Source organism: Capra hircus, chromosome 8 (genome assembly GCF_001704415.2).
Source record: "Capra hircus breed San Clemente chromosome 8, ASM170441v1, whole genome shotgun sequence".
NCBI classification, from domain to species: domain Eukaryota; kingdom Metazoa; phylum Chordata; class Mammalia; order Artiodactyla; family Bovidae; genus Capra; species Capra hircus.
Genome location: NC_030815.1, coordinates 101,385,240 through 101,402,647, shown reverse-complemented (window position 1 = coordinate 101,402,647; position 17,408 = coordinate 101,385,240). Strand labels below are relative to the sequence as shown.

Here is a 17,408-nt window from a genome sequence, read left to right as displayed (position 1 = left end):
TGTGGCTTACCAGGCACCTCCATCCATGGAATTTTCCAGGCAAGAGTACTGGAGTGGGTTGCCATTTCCTTCTCCAGGGCATCTTCCCAACCTAGGAGTCGAACCCAGGTCTCCCGCACTGCAGGCTCTTTAATGTCTGAGCCACCAGGAAAGCCCCCAAAGTTGTGCCTTGCCCCTCTTCCTCCTGTTTCACCATTAATAGGAAGAGACTAAGTTAGGGCCCACTCTGTTTCTTGAAGAGCAAGGAAACCACCCGCATCACCAAATGGTTCTAACAGAAAGGGAAAGTGAAGTGAAAGTCACTCAGTCGTGTCCGACTCTCTGCGACCCCATGGACTATATAGTCCATGGAATTCTCCAGGCCAAAATACTGCATTGGGTAGCCTTTCCCTTCTCCATGGGATCTTCCCAACCCAGGGATTGAAACCAGGTCTCCCACACGGAAGGTGGATTCTTTACCAGCTGAGCCACCAGGGAAACCTGTGTGGATAACAACGAACTATGGAAAATTCTTCAAAAGATGGGAATACCAGAACACCTTACCTGCCTCCTGAGAAATCTGTATGCAGGTCAAGTGCAATAGTTGGAACTGGATATGAAACAATGGACTGGTTTCAAACTGGGAAAGGAGTACATCAAGGCTGTATACTGTCACCCTGTTTAACTTATATACAAAGTGCATCATGTGAAATGCAAGGCTGGATGAAGCACAAGCTGGAATCAGGATTGCTAGGAGAAATATAGATAATCTCAGATATGTAGACGATGCCATCCTTATGGCAGAAAGCAGAGAGGAACAAAAGAGCCTCTTGATGAAAATGAAAGAGGAGAGTGAAAAATCTGACCTAAAACTCTTCAAAAACCTAAGATCATGGCATCTGGTCCCATCACTTCATGGGAAATAGATGGGGAAACAGTGGAAACAGTACCTGACTTTATTTTCTTGAGCTCCAAAATCACTGCAGATGGTGACTGTAGCCATGAAATTAAAAGACGCTTGCTCCTTGGAAGAAAAGCTATGACCAACCTAGATGACATATTAAAAAGAAGAGATATGGCTGTGCCAAAAAAAGTCCATCATGTTTGGATTTGAGAGTTGGCCTGTGAAGAAAGCTGAGCGCCAAAGAATTGATGCTTTTGAACTGTGGTGTTGGAGAAGACTCTTGAGAGTCCCTTGGACTACAAAAGAGGTCAAACCAGTCCATCCTAAAGGAAATCAGTCCTGAATATTCATTGGAAGGACTGATGCTGAAGCTGAAGCTCCAGTACTTTGGCCACCTGATGTGAAGAGCTGACTGATTAGAAAAGACCCTGATGCTGGGAAAGATTGAAGGCAGGAGGAGAAGGGGACAACAGAATGAGATGGCTGGATGGCATCACCAACTCAATGGACATGAGTTTTAGCAAGCTCCAGGAGTTGGTGATGGACAGGGAAGCCTGGCGTGCTGCAATCCATGAGGTCACAAAAGAGTCAGACACGATTGAGCAACTGAACTGAACTGATGGAATGAATGTTTGTATACCCCTAAAATTAATGTGTTTAAGCTCTTATCCCCAGAGTCTTTGGAGATGGGTCCTTTGGAGTGGAGTTCGCAAAGGTTTTAGTGTCTTTATAAGAAGAGATACCAGAGAGCTTGGTTTTTCCCTCCACCCTGCCATGTGAGGACCATGTGAAAAGGTGGCTGTCTATAAGGCAGGAAAAGAGTCCTCACTAGAAAGTGACAATGCTGACCCTTGATTTTGGACTTCTATTCTCCAAAACTGTGAGAAAGTAAATTTTTATTACTTAAATCACCCTGTCGTATTTTATCATGGTATCCTGACCAGGTTAAGATGGATCTCAGGTGAATATTATGAGCAGTTTTAAGCCAGGAAATTTAGATGAAGTGGGCAAATTGCTTGCAAAACATAAGTACAAAAAAAATAGAAAACCGGCTTCCCTGGGAGCTCAGACAGTAAAGAATCCGCCTGCAGTGTTGGAGACCTGGGTTTGATCCCTGGGCTGGAAAGATCCCCTGGAGAAAGGAATGGCTACCTATTCCAATATTCTTGCCTTGGGGAATTCCATGGACAAGGGATGGGCGGGCTTCCATCCATGATGTTGCAAAAGTCAAACACAACTTAGTGACTAACACACAAATAGCCCTATTCCTGTTTTAAAAATCAAATTGGTAATTTAAAAATTCAGGTGCAGTTTTCTTTTTTGTGGTCATATGAGTCGTTTGTCAAAGGTTGTCAAACTCTGCATTTAAAAGGTGGGTGGGTTCTACCATATCTAAAATCTGCCCTAATAAAGTTAAATTTTAAAAAAGATCCATATTTCTAGGATAGTTTTTCTGGTAGATCCCTTCACTTTTGAGATGGGAATATATGAATTTTTTAAAAACCTCTTCCACTGTTCTCTTTGGAACATGATTAATATATAGTAGCCATTCAGTTCAGTTCAGTTCAGTCGCTCAGTCATGTCCGACTGTGCGACGCCATGAACCGCAGCAGGCCAGACCTCCCTCTCCGTCACCAACTCCTGGAGTTCACCCAAACCCATGTCCATTGAGTCGGTGATGCCATCCAACCGTCTCATCCTCTGTCGTCCCCTTCTCCTCCTGCCCTCAATCTTTCCCAACATCAGGGTCTTTTCTAATGAGTCAGCTCTTCGCATCAGGTGGCCAAAGTATTGGAGTTTCAGCTTCAACATCAGTCCTTCCAATGAAGACCCAGGACTGATCTCCTTTAGGATGGACTGGTTGGATCTCCTTGTAGTCCAAGGGACTCTCAAGAGTCTTCTCCAACACCACAGTTCAAAAGCATCCGTTCTTTGGCGCTCAGCTTTCTTCACCATCCAACCCTCACATCCATACATGACTATTGGAAAAACCATAGCCTTGACTAGATGGACCTTCGTTGGGAAAGTAATGTCTTTGCTTTTTAATATGCTGTCTAGGTTGGTCATAACTTTCCTTCCAAGGAGTAAGCGTCTTTCATGGCTACAGTCACCATCTGCAGTGATTTTGGAGCCCAGAAAAATAAAGTCAGGCTCTGTTTCCACTGTTTCCCCGTCTATTTCCCATGAAGTGATAGTACCAGATGCCATGATCTTAGTTTTCTGAATGTTGAGCTTTAAGCCAACTTTTTTGCTCTCCTCTTTGACTTTCATTAAGAGGCTCTTTAGCCTTTAGCCTCTTAGTTTAGTTCTTCTTCACTTTCTACCATAAGATGGTGTCATCTGCATAGCTGAGGTTGTTGATATTTCTCCTGGCAGTCTTGATTCCAGCTTGTGCTTCCTCCAACCCAGTGTTTCTCATGATGTACTCTGCATATAAGTTAAATAAGCAGGGTGACAATATACAGCCTTGACATACTCCTTTACCTATTTGGAACCAGTCTGTTCCATGTCCAGTTCTAACTGTTGCTTCCTGACCTGCATACAGGTTTCTCAAGAGGCAGGTCAGGTGGTCTGGTATGCCCATCTCTTTCAAAATTGTCCACAGTTTATTGTGATCCACACAGTCAAAGGCTTTGGCATAGTCAATAAAGCAGAAATAGATGTTTTTCTGGAACTCTCTTGCTTTTTCGATGATCCAGTGGATGTTGGCAATTTGAACTCTGGTACCTCTGCCTTTTCTAAAACCAGCTTGAACATCTGGAAGTTCATGGTTCACGTATTGCTGAAGCCTGGCTTGGAGAATTGTAAGCATTACTTTACTAACGTGTGAGTTGAGTGCAATTGTGCAGTAGTTGGAGCATTCTTTTGCATTGCCTTTCTTAGGGATTGGAATGAAAACCGAACTTTTCCAGTCCTGTGGCCACTGCTGAGTTTTCCAAATTTGCTGGCATATTGAGTGCTGCACTTTCACAGCATTGTCTTTCAGGATTTGAAATAGCTCAACTGGAATTCCATCACCTCCACTAGCTTTGTTCGTAGTGATGCTTCCTAAGGCCCACTTGACTTCACATTCCAGGATGTCTGGCTCTAGGTGAGTGATCACACCATCGTGATTATCTGGGTTGTGATGATCTTTTTTGTACAGTTCTTCTGTGTATTCTTGCCACCTCTTCTTAATATCTTCTGCTTCTGTTAGGTTCCTACCATTTCTGTCCTTTATTGAGCCCATCCTTGCATGAAATGTTCCCTTCGTATCTCTGATTTTCTTGAAGAATTTTGTAGTCTTCAGGAAGCCATTCAGTAGCCATTCACGAAGTTTCTATCAAAAAGTACAAGATTTATTCAAGTTAAGTATTTTGAATGCTTATTTTCGTAATACAGTTTTCAGAAAGTCTTTTATCAATTGTATAGAGAATAATTCGTCGAAGCTGCATATTCAGTACAATAGAATTTCCTTGTTTCCTCCTTAATTAAATTATGATTCCATATATGCTTATATGCCTTTCCATTTTTAAATTGTTATATTTATCAAGTCTTTAATTATAACCTTTTTTTGGGTCATCTAGATGAGTAGTTCTTTAGGTTTTTAGATTTCACAGACTAATAAAATTTTGAATTAATTTTGAGCAATGTGTTAATTTTGCAAAGTTAGGACAGCAAGAGAAAAAAGCCACTGTTGGCCTACAATCTTCATTTTAGCACAAAAAAAAGTAGAAAGAACATACTTTCCAGGTAAAATAAGCCCTCTTAAGAAAATGAAGACATATGTTGTTGATCTCTTTGTAATGGGCATTACATCTAGCATTTAAGTATTAATGCTGCTGCTGCTAAGTCGCTTCAGTCGTGTCCAGCTCTGTGCGACCCCATAGACGGCAGCCCACCAGGCTCCTCTGTCCCTAGGGTTCTCCAGGCAAGAATACTGGAGTGGGTTGCCATTTCCTTCTCCAGTGCATGTATGCATACATGCATGCTAAGTCGCTTTAGGCATGTCCGACTCTGTGCGACCTTGTGGACAGCAGCCCCTAGGCTCCTCTGTCCACAGGATTCTCTAGACAAGAATAATCTGGAGTGGGTTGCCATTTCCTTCTCCAAAAGAAAAGGATGAGCAGTATCTTATTCAAGATGGTTTTCTTATACAAATCAAGTTCCCACATGTGTTTCATACCAGGGTCCTGCATATTGGAGGAATAAAAGAAAGACCTCACATCCAGATGAAAACAAATGATCTGGAATTGGTTGTTAATATGTTACCAAACAAAAACTAGTTACTTCATTAGAATGATTCTCTAACAAGAGAACCGAAGGCAGAGAAAATATGCTAACATTGCAAAGAATCCTGAATTTAAGTTATATATGAGGATGAGTGGCTTGAATGAGAAGGTTGCTTAATTTAGGATTAGATATTGTGAGATCTTTTTATCTGACATCTCTAGACATAGGCTGGATTATAAACTGTATATCTTGCTGTGATGTAATTTAATTTTCCAAATACTCATACTACAATTTCTAAATACTGTTGTTATACTCATTTTATAGGAAAAGAATCTGAGGCTCAGTTATATCAGAACACGATGTCTGTTTTTTTAGCCCATGCTTTTAACATAGAGATTTTTATAACACAGAAGAACTAAGAACTTGAATTGGTTATGGATCTGCATACTTCTTGATAAAAAGTTTGTCACGATTGGTTTTTATTTGATAGTGCAGTTCAGGTTCAAGTAGCTTGTGTGGGTATTCATTTTATTTCATACGTGGTTTTGCAGAGATTATAAACACCTCAGTTAAAGAAATACCCTTCTTAATGTTCATTTATTTGTTTTGGATTATTCTGGATAAACTTCTAAAAGCCTTTGCTCCTTAGGATGGTTTTCTAGTCTTTTAGCACCTTATGCTGGTTAAGAATGTACAAGGTTGTGGTATTTTTGTCTAGCCATCTAGGCTTACAGAGAGGGGCGGTACAAAAAGGCACTTCATACTTGTCCTGGAGGTGATAATGTAGCATTTAATTTAGTGACAATATTATCACTATAATACTATATACTGACAGTATAATCCTCATAAATCTGTATATACTCTGAAAATTTATTGTCATCATCAAGTTGCTTATTTTTTTTTCTAGGAACGGTAACACACTTTGAGATTTTTGTGATTAAAAAAATGACCTTTAAACTTAAGTTTGAATAATGCTCTTTTCACTTCCTAGCTGTATACAAAAATTATTTAATCTCTGATCTGTTAAATCTCTTAATCTCTTCATCTGTTAAAGTTAATAAGATATAATTTAATGTATTTTTATGTGTTAACTCCAGTGAGGCAGTGTAAATGAAAACAGCATGAAAACTAGAAATTAAGGATCTTTTTAGGTCGTTGGAAGCCTGTCAGGGTTTTTAGAACAGGATAATGACATGACACATACATTGAGGATGATAAAACGTTAGATCTTAGTGGAAGTGGAGGGAGTGACACTAAAGGAAGGCAGAGTAGAAGGGTCATAGGTCATAGGGATCATAGGTGAGGTGACATTGAGAGTCGAGATGAAAGTGGAATCAGTTATTTTGGAGGGAAAAATCAATGTTTCATGATGATTCATGAGGAAGGAGAAGGAATCTTTTGGCTCCCAGAAATTAAATACTTGATTTCCAATAAGTATTTGCTGATTATTTTCCACACATTGTCCTAGGCATTTGCTATATATAGGCACAGACCTGTAAGGACCTCTTGGAATTGATAGTATTGTTAGGATGTTGCCTGCGTTCATGAACATAGAGAAATTGGGAGCAAGTGCTAGTTTTGGTATTAAGTCCACCTATTTACCTGTAAGCAAGTGATGTTCTGTGCTATAAGAACAGATACAGAATATTGCCAAGACTTTCACGTGGTCCTCATGAAATTTGTTTATTTAGGGTCACAGACATATGACTGTTTTTTTAGTGTTTTAGAAGTTTTTTAGTATTTAGAAAAATGGTAATCTGAGGTGTTTGAAAAGATTATATTTTTCTTCTAATAGTGCTAAGTATGATGAAGTGAAGTGAAGTCGCTCAGTCATGTCCGACTCTTTGCGACCCCATGGACTGTAGCCCACCAGGCTCCTCCATCCATGGGATTCCCCACACAACAATACTGGAGTGGGTTGCCATTTCCTTCTCCAGGGGATCTTCCCGACCCAGGGATCGAACCCAGGTCTCCCACATTGCAGGCAGATGCTTTAACCTCTGAGCCAGTATTAAAAAAACAACACTATAATGAAACTTTGGCTTTTAGATAATTTATATTCAGTCTTACGTGGTGCTATTTCTGGGGAAGAAAAAAACCTTCCTGAATCTTATTTTTATGTACATAAATTTGACTACTTGTTACAGGCTTGTCAGTTCTAGTTACTGTCAGTGTTAAAACATAAGCTTTAAATAAAATTTGGCTGTAAACTGGCATACTGGATTACAACAGTGGTTCTCAAACTTTAGGTTGCTTCAGAATCATCTAGAGAGCTTTTAAAAACACAGGTTACTGGGATGTTTCTGATTCAGTAGGTCTGAAATGAGCCTTAAAATTTGCATTTCCAAAAGGTGATGATACTTATGTCAAGAGCTGCCTGTTATATCATAAAGAATAGGATTATCCTAAGGAAATCACAGTTTAGCTTCTGAAAGTACTTTAAAAAGTGAATTGGCAAAAATTGTATAATGCCTGAGAAATAAACTTATTTTCATAAAAATGCATCTCAAATTTAAATCTTTGTAGGGTGTGATAAACATGAAATTTTTATTACCATCTATCCTAAAAGTTTTTATTCTGTTTTATTAGTAATAGGACAAACTAGAAAAGCATCTTTTAAGATAAATTAAAGATGATATAACTATTGTTTTCTATTCACAACAAATAGTTGACCATTTAGAGGTTTTTGGTACCTCAACATATGTAATTCATTTATCAAGCACTTTTTCTTGAAGTTTAAAATCCAAGTTCAGTTTTAAAAAAATACACCTGCAGTGAAAATTTTTTAAAAAACCACTCATTGAAAAGCAGATGGTTTTGTTTTCAACTGTCTTCTACTCTTCTCCCATCAGTCCCGTAGTTCCTGAATTTCAAAACCTGAAACTCTTGGAAGATCAAATGTGATGATATGGTTAATGTCAACCCAAATTAGTTTCAGCAATTAAAAAACAAATCTTGTATTTTTTAGCTAATGGGAATGACAACAAGAAATTTAAAGGAGATAGACCTCCCTGTTCGCCTTCCCGTGTTCTCCATCTTCGCAAAATTCCAAGTGATGTCACCGAAGCAGAGGTCATATCATTAGGTCTACCATTTGGCAAAGTAACTAATCTTTTGATGTTGAAAGGAAAAAGCCAGGTATGTAAGTGTTAAAGATTGACCCACAATTATTATTTCTGGGTGTTAGTGGAAAAAAAAAACACACATTATTTTTAAGGGAATTCCCTGGTAGTCCAGCGGTTAGGACTCTGTGCTTTCACTGCCAAGGGTGCAGGCTCAATCCCTGCTGGGGGAACTAAGATCCTGCAAAGAGCAGCCAAAATAAAAGAAATGAAAGGTTTTTATTTTCTTGAACTTTTTTCCTAAATTTTGTTCTATTTACATAGCTTTTAAAAATAGAACTTTTTTAATGACAGGAAGCAATAAACAAAAATATTATATGGAAAACAGGATTCTCTCTTATTTATTATCTTGACCAAACATATTTTACATTCTTAATCACAAAATGGTTTATGAAAATATCCTGTGATTATCAGAAGAGATTATTTACCATCCAAGATTGGATAATGATGTCTGATTCAGACCCCTATCTTTAGTAAACTATTTATTTAAATTAACAGCCTTGTTTAAGGTAGTTGAGGTTATTAAGAACTGGAGAAGTTAAGTAGTATGTCTTAGTATTCGGTCCTTGTTGTGTTTATACATTTTTCTTATATCTTTTAGAGGTAATGTAGGCACTTGGATCTTAATTTTCTTTACAGATGCCACTATTGAGAATAGTATGGTTTGCACAGTTTGGAAAGAGCCAACATGACCATGTCTAATGGCTGTCTGATGTCTAACAGGCACGTGTTACGTACATTAGTATGTTTCATGTAGTATATCGTATATTTTATGTCAGATAACTCTGAGAGGCAGCAGGCAATGTCACAGTTTCCTTTGTTTCTGCTATTGGTGCTAGGTTTATATTTTTCTGTAGTGCTGATTGCTGTTAATTGCTTGTCTTTTGATCCTAAATCCTGTTCAGAAAATACCTTGTTAGTAATCTACTTCAGCAAGAGATTCTGATGTGAGTCACTATAGTAGTACTTGTAGGCATAATCATTCCATGGTGCTTGGAGGTGGAGTGCTGAGGATAGAGTAAGGGTTATTTTCACCAGCCTTTCTGTGGGTAGTGACTTGATTTTCTCTTCATTCCTACATTATGAAAGTTGATCCTTGGCTGGATACTTTGGGAAAACATAAATAAGTCTTTTACTGGACTCCATGTGGAAAATTTTATTTTTACATATGAAGTTTTAGGTTGTATATACGTATAGGAATGATTTCCTGACTAGAATCACAATATCCAAAGACATTGTTCAGCCTTTCCTTTGTGTGACATTGCAGGAGTCTCAACATTTAGTAGGGAGTTTACAGGAAGAGACTCTCCCCATATGGTGAATATTATTAGAATACAGTTTACAAATTCTATGTTGAAAAGATGACTTTAAAAAACCAGATAGTTGGGAAATACTGCCATAGCTATTTTTGTTACCTTGATCATTTTTATCTACTTCTCTTAGAAATATAAGAAAAACTGTATTACTTATACAATTGGATAGAAGCTTTAAAGTGTATCATGGGCATTTGTACCTTTTAGATACTGTAAATGACTTAAAATCTGTTTCTTTCCTTGAAGATAGTGATTTGGATCATGAATTCTTCCTGTACTTTAAATTGGAAGTGTTCTTAGAGGTAGTTAGGGCCCAGAACTGTTAGTATATGTTTTATGTTTTTAACCATTGAGACAGGGTGATAAAATCTGCCACCTTGAAGGTCTGTAACAAGTATCGATTCCTGTCACATAAGTTAATGGGAGTCATGACGGTGAGGAGAAGCCATAAACAGAATGAGACATGGATCCTAAGGAGCTTCTTCCATCTCAGTTCTTTTTCATCTTCAAATAGCTAATATCAGTACAGTGATTACCAATAGCCAAAAAAGGTCACTTGAATGACCCAAATCAAATCAATATTGACTTAATATAGGATGTTCTCCCATTTCCCTAATTGGTACAATTTGAGCCTTGGCACATGAATGTTCTAATTACATTCATAAAAAGGCAAAGAAGAACAGATCATTGGAGAAATTTTTAAGAAGAAACTGAACGCGTCTATTTATAGTAGTGATGTACATATTTATTTTTGCTTTTTTAGTTGTTTCTAAATTTTAGAAAAAACGGAAGTAAGAAGAAGACCAAAAACCACACAGTTATTTAGTCAACTGTCAATTTCCCAATCCCAAATCCTTTATTGAACCCAACTTTTGTCAAATATGTTTTCAGTAACTACCAGTGATACAGTTAGAAACAAAATTCTTTTCATCCCCTTGGGGGCAATATGACTTCTGTTAAGAATGCATGAGTTTTAGAACAAGCTAGAATGACAAAATAGTTCTTAGCTGCCTTTCAAAAACAGGAGCTTTCATTTTACTTTCTTGTGTTTATTGCAGGCTTTCTTAGAAATGGCTTCTGAGGAAGCTGCTGTTACTATGGTGAATTATTACACTCCTGTTACTCCTCACCTTCGAAGCCAGCCTGTTTTTATTCAGTATTCCAATCACAGAGAACTTAAGACTGACAATCTGCCTAATCAAGCTGTAAGTATTAATGTCATTTATAAAAATAGTTATAAGAATACATGATATAATAACTAATTTTCTGTTTTTAAGTGGAAAAAAAATCATGTGTTTTCCTTCATCATGAGATGCTCTATTGATAAAGATTGTATATATAAATTCTTATCCAAAGACTCCAATAAGAAAGCACTGCCATTTGAAACTGTGTTTGAGGATATGGCCTTGGAAGTGGCAGGCAATCAGTTTTCCCTTGAAACTGTTTCCATAAGGGGGGGAAAGTACATTGTTAATGTCTCTTAAAATTTCAGATCTAAAGTCAATCCTTTCTTTTTACAGAATATGTAGCAAAGGCATTGAGAAGTTGAGTGGTGCTCCTATTGTTACAATAAGAATTTATATAAATATGTTAATTAAATGATTTTTGACTCTCCAAGAAAAATGTGGAATATAGAATATGAACATTTCTTACCTCATTTTCCAGTTTTGATATAATTCATACTGAAACTTTTCTGTCTCTCCAGGTTGATTTTTTAAGTAGTTAAAATAGTAATTTGAAGTAGTTTAAGGGTAGGAAAAATTTATCCACGAAGCAAGTACATTTTAAAAAATAGGTTTTATATTATGCTGAGAGCATTGTTTGGCCCTGATAGTCTTGTGCTAGGCAAAAGAACTCCTTCAGCTCTTTGTTTCTGTGTTGAAAATCATTATAATGCAAGCTGCTTAAATTAAATTCTAGTTTTCCACATTTTTAAAAACAATCACATTTCCTGCGTCTAATCCTTAACTTATTCTGACATATTAATGACATATAATAAATTATCTAAATGAGTAAATTAAATGTTAGATATTTTTAAATGTATAAAATTTTTAAAGTAAAACATTGCCTTGTAAGTAGGATACATGCTCATGGTAAAACATTCAGACAATCCAGAAAAACAAAAAACAAAAGACAATCCAGCTACCTAGGTATAACTGATTAACATTTTGCAGGCATTTTACTGTGTACCCTTCTCTATTCAGGTTTTGTCTATGTATATAATTTTACACGAGTGGAATCCTAATGTTTTAAGAGCTACTATTTTTTCTCTACAGTAGGTCAGTGATGTTGTTTCATGAGAAGAAATACACAATTACTTCATACTTTTTATTTTACTTTTTATTACTTCATCATTTTTAAATGACTGCATAATACTTGCTTCAAAAGGACAGCCATAATTTATCCAGTTTCTTGTTAATAGACATTGAGATTGTTTGCAATGTTACGCTTTTACAAATAGTACTATAGTAGCATTCTTACATAGGAGAAGGCAACAGCACCCCACTCCAGTGCTCTTGCCTGGAAAATCCATGGACAGAGGAGCCTGGTAGGCTGCAGTCCATGGGGTTGCTAAGAGTCGGACACGACTGAGCGACTTCACTTTGACTTTTCACCTTCATGCATTGGAGAAGGAAATGGCAACCCACTCCAGTGTTCTTGCCTGGAGAATCCCAGGGACGGGGGAGCCTGGTGGGCTGCCGCCTATGGGGTCGCACAGAGTCGGACACGACTAAAACGACGCAGCAGCAGCATTCTTACATATCTTGGCACAGTTGCACCATTATCTTATAGTTTTTGTTTCTGGCAACAGAATTGCTGGTACTTAGCCTGTGTATGTTTTATGTTTTGATACACATTGCAATATCGCTTTCTGTAAAGATTATTTGCTGATTTAGGGTGCCACTGATAATATACGAGCAAGCGATTTTCCTGTCCATTTTTGTTAATATGATAGTTAACAAATTATATCTTATTGTTTTACTTACTTTTATGTAATAACTTGTGAAGTATTTATAGTGATTTCTGTTAATGCAGTTTTCCTCCCCATTTTTTCATTTGTTATAAAATATGTATATAATATGAAATTTACCATTTTAATCATTTTTAAGTGGCATTCCATGGCATTCCCTGGTGGCTCAGACAGTAAAGAATTTGCCTGAAATGAAGGAGATGTGATTCACTCTCTGGGTCGGGAAGATACTCTGGAGAAGCAAATGGCTACCCACTCCAGTAATCTTGCCAGGAGAATTCCATGGAGAGAGGAGCCTGGTGGGCTACAGTCTGTGGGGTTGCAAAGAGTCAGAAATTACTAAGCGAGTGAATAACACTTCGGTGGCATTAAATACACTCACATTGCCCAACCTGTCACCACCATCCATCTCTAGGACTTTTCCCTCTTCCCAGACTGAAACTCTGTACCCTTTAAATACTGATTGCTCATTTCCCCCTACCCCCACTGGCAGCTGCCATTCTGTTTTCTGTCTCTGAATTTTGTTTGCTAATTCAGTTTTAAAATTATTTTTATGTAAAAGTCAAGTCTCTTAAGTTGTGTTGTGATCTCTGACATGGGTACCATACTCATAAAAACCCAGTATAGCAAGATTAAAAAGTTTTTTTCTACCTATATTTTCTGATATGTTAGTGTTTTGGTTGTCTTTATTTTAGTGTTTAAATCTTTGTTGAGACTGTTTTGTGGATGGAGAGGGAGGCTAGGGTCTTTCGCTTACTCCCACTGACCAGTTTCTCTTTTGTTGTGGTTGAGGAACCCATTTATTATCCACTCATGTAAAACTTGTCCCTAGTCATGTTCTCCTTTTCTGTACACAGGCTTTGCTTACTTACAACATGGATAAACATACTTGTTAGACATGACTACACATTTTGCTTGCGTGACCTCCATCTACCCTCATGTGTGTGCTGCTCACGTGGTATGCGGTCTATGTCTAATCTGGATTACCTTTTGGATTCCGTTCTGTTCCGTTCCTATTTCAGTGTCCCTGTGGTTTAATCTACTGTAGGGCAAGGCTCAATTCTTCCCCTCTCTTTTTAGAAATTAAATGTATAATACGTTTTATTTCTCAGGCTATATTAGAATTATTTTGATAACTCCTGTCCCCACCAAAACACAGTTGAATTGGTTTGATTTTATAGATTAATATGGAGATAATAACATATCTATATTGCTAACTAATCCTTTTGAGGAGGAAGTTATATTTTATTTCCTATCTCTCAGTAGAATTTTCAGTTCTCCTTTGTATAAGTCATGCAGTTTTGTCATTAGTGTGATTCCTAATTATGTTTAAGTCTTGAAGAAGAAACAAACAAGTTAATAAAACTCTTAAAGACTGGATTATTCTAAAGGGAAACAGTGAGAAATCCCAGTTGCTTGGCAACCAAAGCCAGCCCAAATGACCTAGTTTATTCTTAGATAGCCTTGATTTCTTCCCAGTACCCTTGCCATTTTGTTACTTTTGTCCATTTTTTGATTGACTTTTGATAAAATAATGGTTTTCTTTTATTCAGAGTCCTACACAAAAGCTGAAGTCAAAATTGAAGGTACCTGTTTACATACGTATTCATGAAAGGTACCAGATGTTCTTTTATTCTTACAGCCCTCAGAAGCTGATAAATTACTGTTTCCTTCTCTTTTCTTCTCTGAAGAGCAAGATATCCCAAAACATACTTATGGACATACTTGGCAGAGGGTCAGGTGAATATCAACTATTTCCCTCCCTTGCTTTAAACTAAAATTAGAGCTAAAAGTTTTAGATGGTATTTTTGAGGTGCAGCATTTGAGAAATGGTTGTATTAGTAGCAGTCATTTTTATATAGACAGTTTTTCTTGATCTTATAGGTAGAAATTTATAAATTTGCAAAATGATGACCATGGAAAATGTTTTCCTTAAAATATTTCCCCTAGAATCATCAAACTGAACATTTAAAGATCTGTGAATTTTGTTGTATATTCATTTCTATCTCAACTTTAGAAATACCTTCTTTATATTTTCTAGGCATATTTAAATTTTACATGAAGTATATATGTTCCCAACCTCAATGAGTATTTGTTGGTTTTTCCGTCACAATACTGCTATTTCCTGTACTACTAATTAATGTAACCATTCCAGAGAGTTTGTGGCTGAAACATTGAAAAATTATCTCCCATAATAAAAATTCTGCTGCCTCGTAATGTTTAGCAGCAGATACACAGAAAATATGTCTTCTGTGTACCTGAACTCTCTCTTCATATTAAGACGTTTCTTTTTCCTCCCCCTCACTTTTCTTTTGTCCTCAGTGAAGCGTGTCCCTCTACTTTTCATTTTCTTCCTTAAATATTTTTACCTAATTGAAAATTGAAACTAGAGTTACTTATTAAGCCAATCATTCTCAGATTTTTATTGTCAAAAATTTTTTTTTTGCATGCCTGCAATGTGGAGACTTTTGTACTCAGTGCTCTGTGAAGTACTCACGTGGAGTATGTTGACAACTGTAGAGTGATTAAGACAGTGTATACCATATCTTCCCATATTTCTCCAGTGTGAGATCTTTTATGCCAAAGAAGGAGTGAAGGAGGAGGAACAGCAACAATAGCAACAATAACTGTAATATAGCAGTAGTGAGCATATATATAGAATTATTTAATAAAAAGAATTGATTGAATGATTGGTAGATAAGGAAGTAGAGTCAGTGAGGTTGGGAATTCCCTGGCGGTTCAGTGCTTAGGACTCCACACTTAGTACTAAGATCCCACAAGCCACACAGTGTGGCCAAAAAAAAAAAAAATGTCAGTGAGGTTACATTTACTTTCAGTTAATCAGGCTTAGTTTTGATAGGATGATTAAATCTTGAATAATGGTTCCTTTCCTGATGTGAGAGAAAAAGGAACCATTATTCCGCTGAGAGCCTCACCGTGTTGATGTTTGTTCCTTACCATTCTAAAGTTGTGAGTAACTGCTAGCTTGTTCAGTAGGTTTAATATGGTAACTGCTCGCTTGTTCTTTAGTCACTGAGTCATGTCCGACTCTGTTGTTATTCTGTGGACTGTAGCCTGCCACGCTCCTCCGTCCATGGGATTCCCCAGGCAAGAATATTGGAGTGTATTGCCATGCTCTCCTCCGGGGATCTTCCCTGCCCAGGGATTGAACCCAAATCTCCTGCACTGGTATGTGAATTCTTTACCACTGAGCCACCTAGGAACCCCTCAGCTGCTAGCTAAATGTGAATAAATTTAAATAAATTAAAAAAAAAATTCAGTTCCTCAGTTGCACTAGGTACATTTCAAGTGCTCACTAGCCACCAGTGACTAGTATCCAATATACTGTAGATGTCGAATATTTTCATTATCACAGGAAATTCTGTTGAACAATACTGTCTTCCATGTCTCTGCTTAACCTTTCGTGTGAGTGAGTGTGTGTGTGTGTGTGCGCGAGCACTTGATACAGATATAATAACTACTTCAGTGTTCTTGTTTGCTAATTCTAATCCCTGTGTTAATTGAGTCTTTTTTGAATGACCTCCAAACCTCATCATTGCCTATTTAAAGGCTTACTGTGGGACTGTGAGCCAATTTTCAAATTTAAAAGCAGTACAACCCTGTTTTCCAAATAAAAATTTCCTGGGGAGCCCAGTATAAAATAGATAAACTGCTACGTGTGAAGCAGAATTGGGGTGCTCAGTATCACACACTTGACTTTACAGGCGCATATGTATTTAATGATATAAAATATTTAAATTATTCATATATTGTTCTCAGAGATAATTTGGAAACTGAACATTTGGCAGTTTGAGTATTACTTGATACATAAAAGTCTTTATATGGCAGAAGATGTTAAACGGTTTAAAAAGAGTTGTATATAAGTACAAAAGTGGAAGTTGTTCAGTTATTAAGCATACAGAAAAGACTGCCACTTTTCAGAAAGACATTTATTTTAATGTTTTTTCATAACAAAATGTTAAAAAGCTACTCATCCCACTTTTGAAAGGTGGTATAATAAATAGTAAACTAAAATTAAAGTCATGAAAAAAATAAATGTTAATATAAAATAACAAAGAACTGTGACACAATACTATGATCTTTAAAATTGCAAGTGAATACAAGATATAGAAATGAAAGACTCTGCATTAAAGTGGTGGGATGGTTTTTCATTTTTTCGGCACAAACATTTTATTCATTATCACTATTGTTAGGAAATTTATAAGTACAGAACACAAGATTGATTAAACTTACATTTAATTTCACTAATTATTAGCTTAATTATTAACCATGCTTTTTTTCTCTTCAGTTCCCCCTTTTCACTTGAATAATTGTTTTAAATTTTGAGACAGTCCCAAAATTTTTAAAAAGAGTTGTAAATACAATACGAAGAAGTTCTGATTACTTGAGGCGTTTGGGAAAAAACTGTTAATCTGGCGTGTCTTCGTTGGCCAAAGTTTCAGTGTGCATTTCCTTCAAAGAAGGATATTCTTTTACAAACCAGAATGCACTGGTCAAAATCAGGAAGTTAACACTGATGTATTACTTCCCTCCAGCCCTTAGCCCCCATTTAAGTTTTGCCAGTTGTCCCAGTGATGTTTGTTCTAGCAGAATAAGCATTATTCAGAGTCGCATGTTCCATTTAGAAATCATATCTTCTAGTCTCCCTTTGTCTCAAACAGTAAGTTCTTTTTTTTTTTTTTTTTAACTTTCATAACCTTGATACTTTTGAAAATTATGGGCTACTCATCTACTAGGCTATCCCTCATTTTTGAGTTTGGCTGATGTTTCCTTGTGATAAGATTCAGTGTATGCAGCTTTGACAGGAACATCACAGAAGTAATGCTCTTTTTTTCTCATTGCATCATATCAGGTGGCACATAATTTCAATTTGCTGCATTGCTCTT

At 36.8% G+C, this 17,408-nt stretch overlaps 1 protein-coding gene across 4 annotated transcripts in view; it reads left to right on the top strand.

The window, feature by feature from the left end:
- The window catches only part of PTBP3 (polypyrimidine tract binding protein 3), an 88,339-nt gene that overhangs the window by 34,376 nt on the left and 36,555 nt on the right, over window positions 1–17,408 (top strand). For 2 of the 4 annotated variants that reach the window (XM_018052600.1, XM_018052599.1), the window contains 2 exons: window positions 8,064–8,233; window positions 10,589–10,735. In XM_018052600.1, the coding sequence (XP_017908089.1) occupies window positions 8,064–8,233; window positions 10,589–10,735 (317 nt within the window). Of the gene's footprint in view, window positions 1–3,921; window positions 3,975–8,063; window positions 8,234–10,588; window positions 10,736–17,408 lie in introns of those variants that run through there. The other 2 variants (XM_018052601.1, XM_018052602.1) reach the window with 2 other exon arrangements.